Below are 17,654 nucleotides of genomic sequence, written 5' to 3'. Positions count from 1 at the left end.
CCTATATCCAGAGCTATAATCTTTGTATCGAGTGAGAGTAATGAAATCCATGAGCCTACAGCGATCATGAGACCGACTAGATGGAAAGATTACGTGACCGTGACCAAGTAGGAAGATAAGATCGGATCCTGCTCCATTTGCAAGATGCGTTACCGATTCTAAAATTAGGTTCGTTTTCATGTTTATGTTTTCTTTGACTGTTCTTTCCCGATTCGTATCAAGAGAGTCCAACTCAAGACATATTATACATAATTACATATCCAAACATTATTGGATTAGTAAAATGCCAAGAAACCAATATGAACAAGAGAAAAGAGGGAAATTTTATTGATGAAAAAGCCTTATATAGATAGAGGCTTGGAAAGGTGTGGAGATATTTATTTCACACACTTTATTAACCGATACACAATCCGGCGATCGGAAAATCTAGCGAGAAATTCCCACGAAGTCAGTGAGCTGTAGGGATGTCGGCGCGGCCTGGGAGTAAACAACTGCCTGGTAGGTGGCGTTCGGGTTTATATCACCCCGGGCCGAGAACGACAGCCTGTAATTCACACCAGCCACCACCTGCGTCTCAGCCCTTGTCACGGAGTTCAAAGTCAAGGCCTTATTATTCTGTTTGTTGAATTCCGACACCGCGAATGTCGCCAGTATTAAATACTCCGGTGCACTTGGATCCTTGACCTCCGTCCAGCCACCGGCTATCCTACTCATTACCAAATAAAAAGTCGAGTATTAATGCATAATAATTGGTAAAGTAAGAAAATGATAGAAAAAAAAAGAAAAAAAGGGACCGAAGAAGAAGAGAATGGGTCCCACCTAAAAAAAAGTTTTCTAAGTGACAGACTAAAATGAATAAAGTTTTTTTTTTAAGGTACAGGTAAAGTAAAATTCAATATTTCATTCTTTATAACGAAACAATAAATAGTACTCCCTCCGTCCCAAGGAAGATGACCCCTTTCTTGGGCGGCACGGGATTTTATGCAACTTTATTTTGTGTGTTAAGTGGAGAGAGTAAAGTAAGAGAGAGAATAAAGTAGAGATAAAGGGATTTCCATTTTAAGTAATGAGTCATCTTGATTGGGACAAACCAAAAAGGAAAGTGGGTCATCTTCAATGGGACGGAGGGAGTACTACTAATGTTCTAAATTGTAGCACAAAGAGGCGCGCTTACGGGATTTTATCGGCCGCCATCGCGACCTTCGCGACGGACGACACTGCTGCTGCGCTAGCCGCAGCCAACATGAGGCCCCGTCTCGTGTTGCTGCTCTTCTCCACCGCCTTCTCCAAGTCCATCGAGGCCCTCACCGCCAGCTGGCTGGGACGGGTGGTGGCCGCGGCCGGCTTCGCGGCGACGGCGGCACCAAAGAACGAGGAGGTCATGGTCATGGATGATGCCATTGGGAATTGAAAGGTAATTTAGAAGTGAATGTGTTTGTGTACGTTGATTTTGTGATGAAATGTTTATGCTATATATAGAAGTGAATGTGTTTGTGTGTGTTGATTTTGTGAATGTGTTTGTGTGTGGCTCCATTTGTTTTGTGCCACGTGTGATGGAATATCTATGTTGTAGTTTTACATAATTGGTGGGGATTATTAGATTTTTTTTGTGAAATTGTCTCTACTCTACGCCTTTTGTAACACGTTTTTTTTGTTACGATTAATGCACCTTTTTTGAAATTGTGTCTACATTCTCACCTACTAACTTTATCTGTGTGGGAAAATTGTATCCAATAAATTTTTTTATGCTTATGTAAAAGAAGTCTTATTTATAAATTATTTTGTCAATGATATTTTTATTGTATTCTCCTTCTGCCCATATTTTTTTTGAGCAAGAAAATTAGGGAATAAATGTTAGTGGGTTAATTTCAGATTAATCACATTCCAAACGCATCTGAAAAAATCGATATACGATCTAATTTATTTTGACGATATTATTGTCTACACACGTTAGCTAGATATTAAAATTCTTACAACATGATATTAGACTAGCTACCAAATCACTTCAAATAGTACTCCATTAATCTATTAATTAATTTGGGATTAACACATATAGGAGAAATTATAAGAATAGAGAGTTAGGAGAAACGAGATTTGGCAATTTTGAGGAGATGGAAGAGAACCACAAATAATCGATAAATTATTTTATTCATTCATTATTCTTAATAATAATAAAGGACTACATATATTTCTAATATATGTGGTACAAAATGATAGGGAAATAAAACAAACTAGAGCAAATCAAAGCTTAACAACTTATGAAAATAAATAATAATATTTTTTATTCTAGATTCATGAAGAAAATTAGATGATGTGAAATAAATATTTGTATCACATATTCCTAATTGAAAAAAAAAATAGCACCATAATTTGTCATGGTAGTGGTGGAATGGTGGCGGAAGGAAGAAAGCTGGTTGTGGCTAAATGGTGGTTGATTTGTTACAATTATAATCGTTAGTAAAATTTGGCCAGAAAATTTTATTATTCACCTATTTCCTGCAAAAGTACCAAACAAATTTATTCATGGTAGCAGAAATCACATGCTATGTTTCGCCCTTACCATGGGAATAGATACTAGCAAGATCAATCCATTGAAAGCTACTACTCCCTAGTTTCTTTATAGTTGTCAATTTTACATTTCAAAACGTTTTTTTTTATGGTTGTGTCATTTCTCTTACGGTACTTCCTCCGTCTGCAAAAAGGAGTCTCATTTCTTTCCAGCACGTGTTTTAAGATATGTTAAGAAAAGTGGGTGGAAGAAAGTTAGTGAAATATGAGTTACACTTGTATATAATTAGTTTTAAATGATACGTGAATAAAATGAGTTGATGGAATATGAGGCCTTTTACTATTGATGATAATTATGAACTGGAATTCCTATTTGCGGACAGACCGAAATGGAAAAATGAAACTCTTGTTCACGGACAGAGGGAGTATAATTAACTCTTTTTCTTATAACTTCGTTCTTTCTACTTTATTCTATCTATTATATAATTTACTTTATTACATAAGCACCTAATTCACTAAATATCAATTTTTTAAAAACTCTGTGCTAAAACTTTAGTACATTATAGGAAAGTTAAATACAAACTACAACAATAGGCTTATATACGCTAGAGAAAGTGCTAAAATTAACTAATAAAAGGAGTAGCAATTTTAACTAATCTACCAAAACTCATTAACTACAATTTTACTTTTTAATTTGAACAAGTTAAACATCAATTAGAATTTGAAACTCATAATAATGTTGTAATGCTTACAAAATAAACCCAGTCCGACAGTTCAGACTAGATCAAATTTGGACCGGATTGGGTCCAAAGATAGGTTTGATGAAATTTTGGGTTGGATTCCATTTTCAGCCTGATGTATGTCAACCCGCCTAACCTAGCCCAATTTCTAGGAAAGCCCGACAATATCATATTGGACCGAATTTGTATTTTATCTGGGTAACAGTATTCAATCCATACATAATCCAGTGAAGTTATAATCCTCAAAAGAACTCAACATAAATTAATCTACTTAAATTTTGGTAACAACCCAATAATTCGCAAATCTGATTGAGTAAAATTAGTCAGGACGCCAAAGGTTGGTTCGGTACACATGTGGTCAAACCAAAAAAAGAAATACATTTTCATTTCATGTCCATCCATCTAAGGCAAATGGATCCAGTTTTTGCAAGACTACTCGTCAATTTGGGCCTAAAAAGAGCCAATTAAATTGATCCAGTTTTTGCAGAACTACTCCTCAATTGGGCTTGGACCCAATGTAACAGCCCAAAGGCCCACATTTTGGCACACATTTTTTTTCTCGTAGCAATAATATTTATAGATTCATTTAGCTTTCTAAATTTTTTATAGATAAGTGGACTAGCACAAACAATTCAAAATTTCAATCTTTATAATGCACCACAAATAGGTGCTTACGTGTTTTTATCGTCGGCCATCGCGACCTTCTCGACGGACAACACTACTGCTGCGCCCACTGCGGCCAACATGAGGCCCCGTCTAGTGTTGCTCCTCTTCTCCACCGCCTTCTTCAATTCCATCGAGGCCCATACAGCCAGCGGGCTGCAAGGGGTGGTGGCCGCGGCCGGCTTCGCGGCGACGGCGCCACCAGAGCCCAAAGCGGTCATGGTCAAGGATGATGCCATTTGGAATTGATAATGATAGGTATTTTACAATTGTATGTGTATGTGTATGTGTGTGTGTGTGTTGATTTTATCATTAACTGTTTACTACTACTAGGTTATATTTAGAAGTTGGATTTCAAGCAATTGTGATTCGTTTATTTTATCCGGAAAAAGTGAGGTGGCTCCACTTGTGTTGTGCCACGTGTGATGGAATAAATTATTGGTGTACCTCATTTGTCTATACTAAATTTTTGTATGGATATACACATTTTGTAAGACGTTTTGTTTTGTAACTAATGCACCTTTTCTGAAATTGTGTCTGCATTCTGTAGGGAAATTGTCTCCACTCAATTTTTGTACTGTTTATTTATGAATTATAGAATGCCTATGATATTTTTTTTTTCTATTCTCCTTTCGCTAATAGTTTTTTAGTACGAAAATTAACGATTTTTAGTATATTAATTGGAGTGAAAATAGAATAAAAGAGGAAATGAAGAGTAGATAATAAGAGATACTAGTAAAGTAGCAATAATGGTAAAATAAGAAAGAGAATAAAGTAAATGAGATTACATGTATTGAATTTTTTTACTGTAGTGGGACGGATGGAACATTTAATTTTTAATAATTGTGTGAAATGTTATACTATTACAACTATATGTGGTTCGACTCTCTGAATAATGACTTGAAAAAAAACCAACAACTAAAATAAACTTTAGAAAATAAATATGAATCTAATCTACGTCTCAAATAATAAAAAGATTACAATGATCACGATCTATATCTAGAGCTATAATCTTTGTATCGGGTGAGAGCAATGAAATCCATGAGCCGGCACCCAAAACTTGCGATCAAGAGACCGCCAAGATGGAATGATTATGTGACCAAGTCGGAAGATAGATCGAATCTTGCTCCATCCGCAAGATTCATTATCGCACGAGTCTAAAATTAGGTTTAATTTCATGTTTATGTTACGTAGAGAGTCCAACTCAAGACATATCATACATATCCCAACACTATTGGATAAGTAAAATTGGAAGAAACCTATATGAACAAGAGAAAAGAGGGAAATTTTATTGATGAAAAAGCCTTATATAGAGGCTTGGAAAGGTGTGGAGATATTTATTTCACACACTTTATTAACCGATACACAATCTGGCGATCGGAAAATCTAGCGAGAAATTCCCACGAAGTCAGTGAGCTGTAGGGATGTCGGCGCGGCCTGGGAGTAAACAACTGCCTGGTAGGTGGCGTTCGGGTTTATATCACCCCGGGCCGAGAATGACAGCCTGTAATTCACACCAGCCACCACCTGCGTCTCAGCCCTTGTCACGGAGTTCAAAGTCAATGCCTTATTGTTCTGCTTGTTGTATTCCGACACCGCGAATGTCGCCAGTATTAAATACTCCGGTGCACTTGGATCGGGGACCGGCGTATACCCGCCGTCTTTCCTACTCATCACCAAATTAAAAAGTGGAGTATATTGTTGAGATCAGTTTAGATGAATATAAATAATAATAATATAAACAATTCAATATTTATAATGAACCATACGTGTCAGCCGTAGCAGCTTTTGCGACGGATGATGCTGCTACTGCGGCCATCCCTGCCAAGACGAGGCCCCGCCTCGTGTTGGTGGTCTCAGCCGCCACCGCCACCGCCTTCTCCAAGTCCATCGAGGCCCTCACTGCCAGCTGGCTGCGATGTGTGGTGACCGCGGCCGGCTTGGCGGTGATGGCGCCACCAAAGAACGAGGAGGTCATGGTCATGGATGATGCCATTGGGAATATTTGATATATAGGCAGTTTAGAAGTGACTGTGTTTGTGTGTGTTGATTTTGTGATGAAATGTTTATATATGCTATATATAGAAGTTGGTTTGAATGTAAATGTTACTCCCTCCGTTCCTATATAGCTGAGTTTTATTCTTTTTTGAGTTATGCCATTATAGATGAGTTATTTCCTTTTTCAGCAAAATGTATTTTATTATCTATTACTTTACCCTCTCTTCCTTTCTCAATCTTTTCCTTTCTACTTTATTCTCTTTTTATTTAACATAATTAAAACCATTTTTATATTGAAAAGAAATACATCTGCTGCAAGGGACCAAGGGAGTACATTCTATCCGGAAAAGTGAGGTGGATCCAGTTGTATTGTGCCACTGGGAAGGAATATCAAAGTTGTAGCGATATATAATTGTCTCTACTCAACACCTTTTGCAACACGTTTTTTTGTTATGATTAATGCACCTTTTTTGAAATTGTGTCTACATTCTCATCTACTAACTTTATCTGTGTGGGAAAATTGTCTCCACTAAATTTTTTTATGCTTATATAAAATACGTCTTATTTATAAATTATTATTGTCAATGATATTTTTATTGTATTCTCCTTCTGCCCATATTTCTTTTTAGCAAGAAAATTAGGGAATAAATGTTTAGTGGGTTAATTTCAGATTAATCTCATTCCAAACGCAACTAAAATGTCGAGATACAATCTAATTTATTTTGACGATACTATTGTCTACACACGTTAGCTAAATATTGAATTTCTTACAACATGATGTTAGACTAGCTACCAAATCACTTCAAATAGTACTCCATTAATCTATTAATTTGGGATTAACACATATAAGAGAAATTATAAGAATAGGACGAAAGAGATTCGGCAATTTTGAGGAGATGGAAGAGAACCGCAGAATGATCGATAAATTATTTTATTCATTCATTATTCTTAATAATAATAATAAAAGACTCTACATATATTTCTAATATATGTGGTACAAAATTATTGGGAAATAAAACAAACTAGAGCAAATCAAAGCTTAACAACTTATGAAAATAAATAATAATAATAATTATTATATTCTAGATTCATGAAGAAAATTAGATGATGTGAAATAAATATTTGTATCATATATTCCTAATTAAAAACCATGTCATGGTAGTGGTGGAATGGTGGCGGAAGGAAGAAAGCTGGTTGTGGCTAAATGTTGGTTGAGTTGTGGCAATTATAATTATTAGTAAAATTTGGCCAGAAAATTTTATTATTCACCTATTTCCTGCAAAAGTACCAAACAAATTTATTGATGGTAGCAGAAATCACATGCTATGGTTCGTCCTTACCATGGGAATAGATACTAGCAAGATTAATCTATTGAAAACTATGCTCCCTAGTTTCTTCATAGTTGTCAATTTTACATTTCAAAACCTTTTTTTTTATGGTTGTGTCATTTCTGTGTTATGGTACTTCCTACGTCCCTAAATAGGAGTCTCATTTTTTTCGTCACGTATTTTAAGAAATGTTAAGAAAAGTGGTGGAAGAAAGTTAGTGGGATATGCGTCTCATTTGTATATACTTATTAGTTTTAAATGATACGTGAGTGGAATGAGTTGGTGGAATGTGGATCCTTTTACTATTGATGATAATTATGAACCGGGATTCCCATTCGCGGACAGAACAAAATGGAAAAATGGAACTCTTGTCCGCGGACAGAGGGAGTAATAATTAACTCATTTTTTTATAACTTCATTCTCTCTATTTTATTCTATCTATTACATAATTTACTTTATTACATAACCACCTCATTCACTAAATATCCATTTTTAAAACTATGTGGTTAAAAGAAATGTTTAAACTATGTAAGAATGAATGAAGTACATTGTAGGAAAGTTATAGACATACTACAACAATAGCCTTATAGGCTAGAGAATGTGCTAAAATTATCTAATAAAAGGAGTAGCAACTTTAACTAAGCTACCAAAACTCACTAACTACAATTTTACTTTTCAATTTTAACAAGTTAAACATCAATTAGAATTTGAAAACTCATAATAATGTTGTAATGGCTTACAAAATAAACCCAGTCTGATAATTTGGACTGGATTGGGTCCAAAGATTTAGGCTTGATGAAAATTTGGGTTGGATTCCATTTTCAGCAAGATGTATTTTCAACCTGCCTAACCTAGCCCGATTTCTAGGAAAGCCTGACAATATATCGGGCCGAATTTGTATTTTATCTGGGTAACATTATTCAATCCATATATAATCCAGTGAAGTTATAATCCTCAAAAGAACTCAACATAAATTAATCTACTTAGATTTTGTAACAATCCAATAATCTGCAAACCCGATCGAGCAGAATTAGTCAGAACGCCAAAGGTGAGTTCGGTACACCCATGGCCAAACCAAAAAAAAGAAATACATTTTCATTTCATGTCCATCCATCTAAGGCAAATGGATCCAGTTTTTGCAAGACTACTCGTCAATTTGGGCCTAAATAAGAGCCAATTAAATTGATCCAGTTTTTGCAGGCCTACTCTTCTACTTGGCTTGGGCCCAATGTATTAGCCCAAAGGCCCACATTTCGGTACACATTTTTTTCTCGTAGCAATAATATTTATAGATTCATTTAGCTTGCTAAATTTTATTAAAACTGTTTTAATAAAAGCCCGACCAAAGTTAATTGAGTTCTGGTTAAGCACGCCAGCTGTTCAATGAAATTCCTAAAGGAAATTATCGAACGTAATAATTGGGTTAGGAATAATTTAACAGAAATTTATCAAAAAGAGTTGAATGGTAGGAGATGAATTTTAGATAATATTTCAGCAATCCAAACTACATTCTCACCTACTAACTAGGAGAGGTTTTTCTGTCTCTACTCAATTTTTGTATGTTTATATAAAACTAGTCTTTTTTATAAATTATCGATTGTCTATGATATTTTTATTGCATTCTCTTATGCTTATATATTTCTTTGAGTTGAAGATTATGGAATAAATGTTTAGTGCATGATTGAATAAAGGCCAAATAAGAGAGAATTAAGAGAGAATTGGAGTGAAAATAAAATATAGAGGAAATAAAATAAATAAGTACTTAAGAGAGATTAAAGTAGCACATGATTGAATAAAGGCCAAATAAGAGAGAATTAAGTAAATGAAATTAAAATATATTGAACATTTTCAAAATTAACTAAACTGCAGTGGAACAACTCAATTGTAGTGGATCAAAGGGCATATTTATTAATTAAGATAATAATGTGAAATAATACACTCTCTCCGTTTATTCTATCCAAAAAAGGTGAGGTAGCCAGCGCTCCAATTGCTTTGTGCCAAGTGTGATGGTATACCTAATTAAATTGGATTAAATAATTGGCGTTCCTCATTTGTTATGGTGGGGCTTGATTGATTTTTTTTTTTAAATTGTCTCTACTCAATTTTTGTATGGAAATACACCTTTTGTAACTTGTTTTTGTTGTGATTTCAACATTGTCATGTAACTAACTAGGAGACGTTTTATATGTGTGGGAAATGGTCTCCACTCAATTTTTGTATGTTTATCCAAAAGAATTCATATTTATAAATTATAGATTGTCTATGATATTTTTATTGTATTCTCATTCTGTATGAAGATTAGGGAATAAATGTTTAGTGGGTTATTAGGAGTGGAAAGAGAGAAATAGATAAGTACTACTTAAAGAGATAATAAAGCAGGAGTTGACTGGATAATATTTAAAGTAAAAAAATAATAAATCAAATAAGATTGAATGTATGGAAATTTTGCAAGATTTAACTCAATTGCAATGGAACAACTAAATTGTAATAGGACAAAGGGAACCTTTGCTTGAGTTTGGTGCCCCTTGCACAGCGGAAGACTTGTACAAAACAAATAAATCAGATAAGGATCTATTTGACCGATTATGCGATTAATCAATTCACATGCTAAACAGATAATTGCATGCTAGAACGCAAACAATTCATGCTCATAGAAAATAAATCCAAAAACAGGTATTCTATGGTTAAGGGTTACCGATTTGATTCTTCAAAGAATCGTCGATTGCTCGCGCCTTCTCCACATGATGATCTTCAATACTAGACCATGGATCTTCTCTCTGGTTCCCGAACTGTATCTCGATATCAGGGTGGGCTGATCTTATCAAAATACTAGGACTCGAATAAAGAAGACGAAGAAATCCTTTTGGGAAAAGGAGTGGAATTCGAAAATTCCTACAGCTGGGGAAGCTGAAATTTTCGAAAATTACAAATAATGAAAATTATGTTTTTTTTGTCTCCTTTATTCTCCTATTTATATTAAGTTCCTTATTGGGCCCAGACAGGGATCTATGGAAGGTTTTGGATATGGGCTCGCCCAATTAGCTTTTTACTAATTAAATTGAACCCACAATTTAATACAAGCTTATATTGGAATATTACGAGCAGCCACTACTGAAGTAATATTGAACTCTCCCCATCCAAATCCGAAATTATAAGTAATCCGGGTTTCCACTTTGTTTATTATTTATTTCCCGCGCTTAAGATATAAATGTCCATTAATTAATTAATGTCTGCTATGGACTTAATTAATTAATATCTTATTAATTTCAAGAGTGGACTTAGCAAGAAACATTTATTTATTATTCATAGAGTAATAAAACTCCAACTGGCCAGTTTTCCGAATAATAAAACCTTGTTCAAGCTCCTCTTGAGGACATTATCAAACGAGACTCACCTCGTGCACGATTCAACATAATAGCAATCCTAGCACCGCTAGATATTAATCACCACTACCCCAATATATCAGGATTATTGGGTTGCGAAAAACCCGCACCATTTGATAAGTCAAAGTAGTGCATAATCAATACCGTATGCTCAATGCTAACATATGTAGATTAAGAAATAGTATTTTATCAAGACCTAATCTTTCAGTAGATAGCATAAAGACACGTCTTGCTGTTAGATCCGTTCAGTGCTATACCACACCAATGTCATCTTATTTCAGTAAGGCTTAGAAATATGCGGATCGACATTGCAACCTTTCACGATAGGTAGCCAAAGCCTATCTAGGTTGTGAAATTCTTCTTTTTCTTTTGCAAAGCATTGCATAGATCTGACCGTGTTACCTTAAAGTGGACGACGCCCACAACCGGTCTACTAAGCAAAAGACTTAGACTTTGTTTACTTCTTATGCATTTAAATGTTTGTAAAACATCTTATAAATGCACAAGCAAACACAATGTAATAATAATAGTGATTCTATTCGTGCGAGACTGCTCGAATAATACTGAATCGGGTTAAAGGTGGATTGTAGAGTTTTACGTATACAAGCAAGATTCTATTCGCGCGAAACTTGCTCGAAACATGCTTTTCAGTATACCAAACCTAACAACCTTCACTTTAAAGATACTTCTGTGAAAAAATATACTCCCTGCGTCCCATTTTAGGAGTCCCAGTTGAGTTCGACATGAGTTTTAAGAAATGTAAAGGAAAGTTGATGAAAAAGATAGTGAAATGTGAGTCCTACTTTTTTATATTAGTTTTATAATAAAATGTGAGTGGAAAAAGGTTAGAGGAATTTGGGGCCTAATACCATATATGGAATAATCCAGCCGGGACTCTTAAAGTGGGACATAAAAAAATGGTAAATCAGGACTCCTAAAGTGGGACGGAGGGAGTACTATTACAACCATATATATGCGGTTGAACTCTTTTGATATGACTCATGAAAGAACCGAAAAAAAACCCAAAGAGAATAAATACGAATCTAATGATCATGATCTCTATCTAGAGCCATAATCTTTGTATCGAGTGAGAGCAATGAAATCCATGAGCCGGCCCAAGCATGCGATAGATCACGTGACCATGTAGGAAGATAAGATCGATTCTTGCTCTATCCGAAAGATTTATTATCTAGTCTAACTGCTAGATTAATGTCACATGTCATCTAATAATGTAGATTATTAGTCTAATAATAACTTAGCTTATAATGTACTATTTTAGTAAAATAATGTAGTAGCATTTTAGTGTAATAATGTAGTTTATCACAACCATCCAATTCAAGGATCTGAGGGTTGCGATATATGTTGTGTTGATACTAAGGAGGTGTAAGAACCCTAATACACCCCGATAGAATAATACACTGTTCTTATATGACCATCATATACGAGTATATTTTACTCAAGTATAATTGTTTGAAATAATATAATTTCTTAGTGTTAACTTCGCCATTAAATAAATAATTCACATTTCCACATGAATTTAACGCACATTCTCACAGTATTTGCTATTAGTGCAACCTCAACTTTATTCAAAGTCAAAACTTTGAATCCGAGCCAGTCAAATATGAGACATTTATTAATGGACGAATGGACTACAATAAAAGGCCTTATACAAAGGCTAACAAAAGTGCTTAACTACTGGAGATAGCTTTTTCACACACTTTAATAATTGAGATACTCTATTGCTTTTAGGACTCCACCAGCACTTTATCACGACTCCAAGATAGTGAAAATTACGGTTCCAGGCTCGTCCAGCGATAAGACAGTTGCGATGTACTTCTTGGGGGGGCCTAAACCTTCCCTAGCCGAGATCTCGATTCTGTAAAACCCACTAATGGTCTCCAGCTTGTCAGCTTATAACACAGACACAAATGTCAAGAGCTTCGGCTCCAGAATGTCGGGGTCCGACTCCAAAATCTTTTTGTTGTATTCCGACACCGTGAATCTTGCGAATGCAATAATGTCAGTGTACTAGGATTGACGGGGGTCAGCGCCTTGAGGTCGGGAGTCAGCGCCTTGAGGTCGGGGGTAACACTACCCATCATCAAATAAAAAGGATTTTTCAAAGAATAGTTCATAGAGAAAAAAATGATTCAATATTTCAATCTTTATAATAAAGTGAACCACTATAAACAATTATACTTCCTCCTGTCACTATTAAATATCTTATAATTTCTTATTTGGACAGTTTTTATGAATATCTCATTTTACTATTTTAAATAAGTAGACCCCAACTTTCACTACAAAAAAAAAGCTAGATAGTGACGGAAATTAGTGACGGCGGCTGCTAGCTTAGTGACGGAAAAAGCTTCAGTCAAAAATAGTGGCAGATTATTCCGTCACTAAAACAAAGCAGTCATCTATATTTTCCGTCACTAAATCCATTTTCTGTCACTATTAGTGACTGACGCTTTTTCTGTCACTATTGTTGAGCTAGCAGCCACCGTCACTAATTTCCGTCACTACCTAGCATTTTTTTTGTAGTGTTTTGAAATTGTGTCTACATTCTCATCTACTAACTTTATCTGTGTGGGAAAATTGTCTCCACTAAATTTGTTTATGCTTATATGAAAGAAGTCTTATTTATAAATTATTTTGTCAATGATATTTTTATTGTATTCTCCTTCTACTCATATTTCTTTTGAGCAAGAAAATTAGGAGAAAAAATTTAATGGTCTAGGTATACCATGTTGGCATGATTACATGGTACGTTTCACTAATAACAATTTGACATATGGAATTGTAGAAGATTTACTTTCAATTTAATATTCATATTAAATGTAGATTCACTTCTAAATTTCTAATATGGAAACATTTTTTTTTTACCTCCTATACTATATTTATACACACACATTCATTTATGCAATATAACCGCATATGTGACGAATTGTAATAATCTAAAATGGAGTATTTATATTGTGCCATTAATTTGAAAATTATATGAAATTGCTTTCTCTCTTATTATATGCAGTATATAAATGTGTGAAAAATGAGAATTAAAAAGTATGATCATAGTTTAAATTTGTTGCTTTTATAACTTAAATTTTTTAGCATTCCATATTGATATTAATATATAAAAATTATACAATTTAGCTCTTATTTTATTTATCATTGCATCATTAGTTAAATGAAAATTATATAGTTTAGCTCTTATAATTTTATTTTAATCGTTGCACATCATTAATTAAAAGTAAATTATATAGATTAGCTCTTGTTTTATTTTTATCATTGCTCATCATTTATTAAATGAATTATTATTATGTTATTCAAAAATAGTGTAGCTCCTTGCGTAGTAAGTACTCTTGTATGTAAGATAATTATACATGGATGGATGTATCAATATTATATATGGAAAGTTTAACAATTACCATATATTAAAATTGTTTATTTTTCCATTAAAGATTGTGTCTCATTAGTTAGAGTATGACATGGATCTACTTCCACTTGTTAAAATATTGTTTGCCGGACATACCATGTCATCGTGCCAACATGGTATGCCTGGACCGCTGAATTTTTTCTCGAAAATTAGGGAATAAATGTTTAGTGGCTTAATTTCAGATTAACCACATTCCATACGCAACTGAATAAATCGAGATACAATCTAATTTATTTTGACGATACTATTGTCCACACACTTTAGTTAAATATTTCACTTACAGGATTTTATCGGCCGCCATCGCGACATTCGCGACGGACGACACTGCTGCTTCGCCAGCCGCGGCCAACATGAGGCCCCGTCTTGTGTTGTTGCTCTTCTCCGCTGCCTTCTCCAAGTCCATGGAGGCCCTCACCGCCAGCTGGCTATGACGAGTAGTGGCCGCGGCCGGCTTCGCGGCGACGGCGCCACCAAAGAGCGAGGAGGTCATGGTCAAGGATGATGCCATTGGGAATTGATAGGTAATTTATAAGTGAATGTGTTTGTGTATGTTGATTTTGTGATTAAATGTGTATGCTATATATAGAAGTTGGTTGGAATGTACTTTCTCCGGCCCATAACAAGAGTCATGTTTTGTTAATTCTGTTCGTCTCACAATAAGAGTTATTTCACTTTTATCATAAATGGTAAGTAGACTCCACATTCCAATAACTTATTTCACTCACATTTTAGTATAAAAGTATATATAATTGATACTCATATTCCACTAATTATTCAATTCACTTTTCTTTACATTTTTAAAACTCGTGTCATAACTAAATATGACTTCTATTTCGGGAGGGAGGGAGTAAATGTTACTCCCTCCGTCCTGCTTGAGATGACACGTTTTCCTTTTTAGTTTGTCTCAACTAAGATGACACATTTTCTTTTTTCGAAAACTTTCTGTCTCTAATTAATACATTCAAATACTTTTTCTCTCTCCTATTAAAATGTCCATCTTTCTTTATCTCTCTACTTGAATACTTGCATCCACTTTTTCTCTCTCTAATTAATCACATTAACCAATAACTCCTAAAATCTCGTGCCGACTAAGAAATGTGTCATCTTAGCCGGGATGGAGGGAGTAGTACATTCTATCCGAAAAAGTGAGGTGGCTCCAGCCTCCAGTTGTTTTGTGCCACGTGTGATGGAATATCTAAGTTGTAGCGATAAATAATTGGGTTTCCTAATTTGTTATGGTGGGGCTTATTAGATTTTTTTTTTGTGAAAGGCGATAAATAGTTGGATTTCCTAATTTGTTATGGTGGGGCTTATTAGATTTTTTTTTGAAAGGCGATAAATAATTGGGTTTCCTAATTTGTTATGGTGGGGCTTATTAGATTTTTTTTTTGAAATTGTCTCTACTCTACACCTTTTGTAACACGTTTTTTTGTTGTGATTAATGCACCTTTTTTGAAATTGTGTCTACATTCTCACCTATCTGTGTGTGGGAAAATTGTCTCCACAAAATTTTGTTATGTTTATATAAAAAAAGTCTTATTTATAAATTATTATTCTCAATTACTATATTTTTATTGTATTCCCCTTCTGCTCATATTTCTTTTGAGAAAGGAAATTAGGGAATAAATGTTTAGTGGCTTCATTTCAGATTAATCACATTCCAAACGCAACTGAATAAATCGAGATACAATCTAATTTATTTTGACGATACTATTGTCTACACACATTGGCTAAATATTAAAATTCTTACAACATGAGTATTAGACTAGCTACCAAATCACTCCCATATAGTACTTATTAATCTATTAATTTGGGATTAACACATATAAGAGAAATTATAAGAATTGAGAGTAGGAGAAAAGAGATTTGAAAATTTTAAGGAGATGGAAGAGAACCACAGAATGATCGATAAATTATTTTATTCATTCATTATTCTTAGTAATAATAAAAGACTACTTATATTTCTAATATATATGGTACAAAATGATAGGGAAATAAAACAAACTAGAGCAAATCAAAGCTTAACAACTTATGAAAATATATAATACTCCCTCTGTCCCAAGGAAGATGACCCATTTCTTGGACGACACGGGAGTTTATGCAGTTATATTTTGTGTGGTAAGAGGAGAGAGTAAAGTAAGAGAGATGGAATAAAGTAGAGATAAAAGTGTTTCCATTTTAAGTAATGGATCATCTTGATTGGGACAAACCAAAAAGAAAAGTGGGTCATCTTCAATGGAACAGAGGGATTAATAATTATATCCTAGATTCATGAAGAAACTTAGATGATGTGAAACAAATATTTGTATCACATATTCCTAATTGAAAAAAATAGCACCATAATTTGTCATGGTAGTGGTGGAATGGCGGTGGAAGGAAGAAAGCTGGTTGTGGCTATTATAATTGTTAGTAAAATTTGGCCAGAAAATTTTATTATTCACCTATTTCCTGCAAAAGTACCAAACAAATTTATTGATGGTAGCAGAAATCACATGCTATGTTTCGCCCTTACCATGGAATAGAAACAAGCAAGATTAATCTATTGAAAGCTACTACTCCCTAGTTTCTTCATAATATTGTCAATTTTACATTTCAAAACGTTTTTCTTATGGTTGTGTCATTTCTGTTATGGTACTTCCTCTGTCCACAAACAAAAGTCTAATTTCTTTCTGGTACGTATTTTAGGAGATGTTAAGAAAAGTTGGTGAAAGAAAGTTAGTAGAATATGAGTCTCACTTGTATATATTATTTTTAAATGATACGTGAGAATGAGTTGGTGGAATGTGAGGTCTTTTACTATTGATGATAATTATGAATCAGGATTCCTTTTCGCGGACAGACCAAAATGAAAAAAATGAAACTCTTTTTCGCGTTCAGGGGGAGTATAATTAACGCATTTTTTTATAACTTCATTTTCTCTACTTTATTCTATCTACTGTATAATTTACTTTATTACATAACCATCTAATTCACTAAATATCCATTTCTTAACTCTGCTAAAAGGAAATATTTAAACTATGAAAGAACGGATGTAGTAGTACATTGGAGGAAAGTCATATACAAACTACAACAATAGCCTTATAGACTAGAGAAAGTGCTAAAATTAACTAATAAAAGGAGTAGCAACTTTAACTAATCTACCAAACCTCACTAACTACAATTTTACTTTAACAAGTTAAACATCAATTAGAATTTGAAAACTCATAAATTCATAATAACGTTGTAATGGCTTACAAAATAAACCTAGTCCGATAGTTCAGACTAGATCAAATTTGGACTGGATTGGGTCCAAACATTTAGGCTTGATGAAATTTTGGGTTGGATTCCATTTTCAGCTCGATGTATTTTCAACCCGCCTAACCGAGCCCGATTTCTAGGAAAGCATCGGGCCGAGTTTGTCTGGGTTTGCAATATTAAAGATATCATAAAAATATATCAATTCATTGAATATATAGGACTATAGAAACTTTAATACTCCTTTTTGCAAGACTACTTGTCAATTTGGGCCTAAAAAGAGCCAATTAAATCCAGTTTTTGCACGACTACTCCTTAACTTGGGCTTGAGCCCAATGTAATAGCCCAAAGTGCCCACATTTTGGCA

General features: G+C 34.2%; 3 protein-coding genes across 3 annotated transcripts; all 3 read right to left on the bottom strand.

Annotated features, from left to right (window-relative positions):
* Positions 1-300: 300 nt before the first annotated feature.
* On the bottom strand, positions 301-1,460 carry LOC125217671 (cysteine proteinase inhibitor 1-like). The gene is made up of 2 exons (XM_048119194.1): positions 1,175-1,460; positions 301-706 (listed from the first exon to the last, which is right to left on the bottom strand). Exons 1-2 carry the CDS (start codon positions 1,399-1,401, stop codon positions 427-429), a joined length of 507 nt encoding a protein of 168 aa, XP_047975151.1. The 5' UTR covers positions 1,402-1,460; the 3' UTR covers positions 301-426.
* A 3,715-nt stretch (positions 1,461-5,175) lies between these two features.
* On the bottom strand, positions 5,176-5,974 carry LOC125216357 (cysteine proteinase inhibitor 5-like). Its single transcript, XM_048118049.1, has 2 exons — positions 5,681-5,974; positions 5,176-5,577 (listed from the first exon to the last, which is right to left on the bottom strand). Exons 1-2 carry the CDS (start codon positions 5,905-5,907, stop codon positions 5,298-5,300), a joined length of 507 nt encoding a protein of 168 aa, XP_047974006.1. The 5' UTR covers positions 5,908-5,974; the 3' UTR covers positions 5,176-5,297.
* Positions 5,975-12,225: 6,251 nt separating this feature from the next.
* On the bottom strand, positions 12,226-14,613 carry LOC125216709. The gene is made up of 2 exons (XM_048118474.1): positions 14,335-14,613; positions 12,226-12,711 (listed from the first exon to the last, which is right to left on the bottom strand). Exons 1-2 carry the CDS (start codon positions 14,559-14,561, stop codon positions 12,552-12,554), a joined length of 387 nt encoding a protein of 128 aa, XP_047974431.1. The 5' UTR covers positions 14,562-14,613; the 3' UTR covers positions 12,226-12,551.
* Between the last annotated feature and the right edge of the window lie 3,041 nt (positions 14,614-17,654).

This window comes from Salvia hispanica, chromosome 1, assembly GCF_023119035.1.
Source record: "Salvia hispanica cultivar TCC Black 2014 chromosome 1, UniMelb_Shisp_WGS_1.0, whole genome shotgun sequence".
In the NCBI taxonomy this organism is placed as follows: domain Eukaryota; kingdom Viridiplantae; phylum Streptophyta; class Magnoliopsida; order Lamiales; family Lamiaceae; genus Salvia; species Salvia hispanica.
The sequence above is the reverse complement of the archived record's forward strand: the minus strand, read 5'-3'. Positions and strand labels throughout refer to the sequence as shown.

Excerpts from the sequence above, each read along its gene's own strand:
- LOC125217671 (XM_048119194.1), bottom strand. The coding sequence starts at position 1,401 with ATGGCATCATCCATGACCATGACCTCCTCGTTCTTTGGTGCCGCCGTC. Across the intron at positions 707-1,174 it reads ATGGCGGCCGATAAAATCCC|GATAGCCGGTGGCTGGACGG; the intron begins GTAAGCGCGCCT and ends GGTAATGAGTAG.
- LOC125216709 (XM_048118474.1), bottom strand. The coding sequence starts at position 14,561 with ATGGCATCATCCTTGACCATGACCTCCTCGCTCTTTGGTGGCGCCGTC. Across the intron at positions 12,712-14,334 it reads ATGGCGGCCGATAAAATCCT|TGTTACCCCCGACCTCAAGG; the intron begins GTAAGTGAAATA and ends GATGATGGGTAG.
- LOC125216357 (XM_048118049.1), bottom strand. The coding sequence starts at position 5,907 with ATGGCATCATCCATGACCATGACCTCCTCGTTCTTTGGTGGCGCCATC. Across the intron at positions 5,578-5,680 it reads AAAGCTGCTACGGCTGACAC|GAAAGACGGCGGGTATACGC; the intron begins GTATGGTTCATT and ends GGTGATGAGTAG.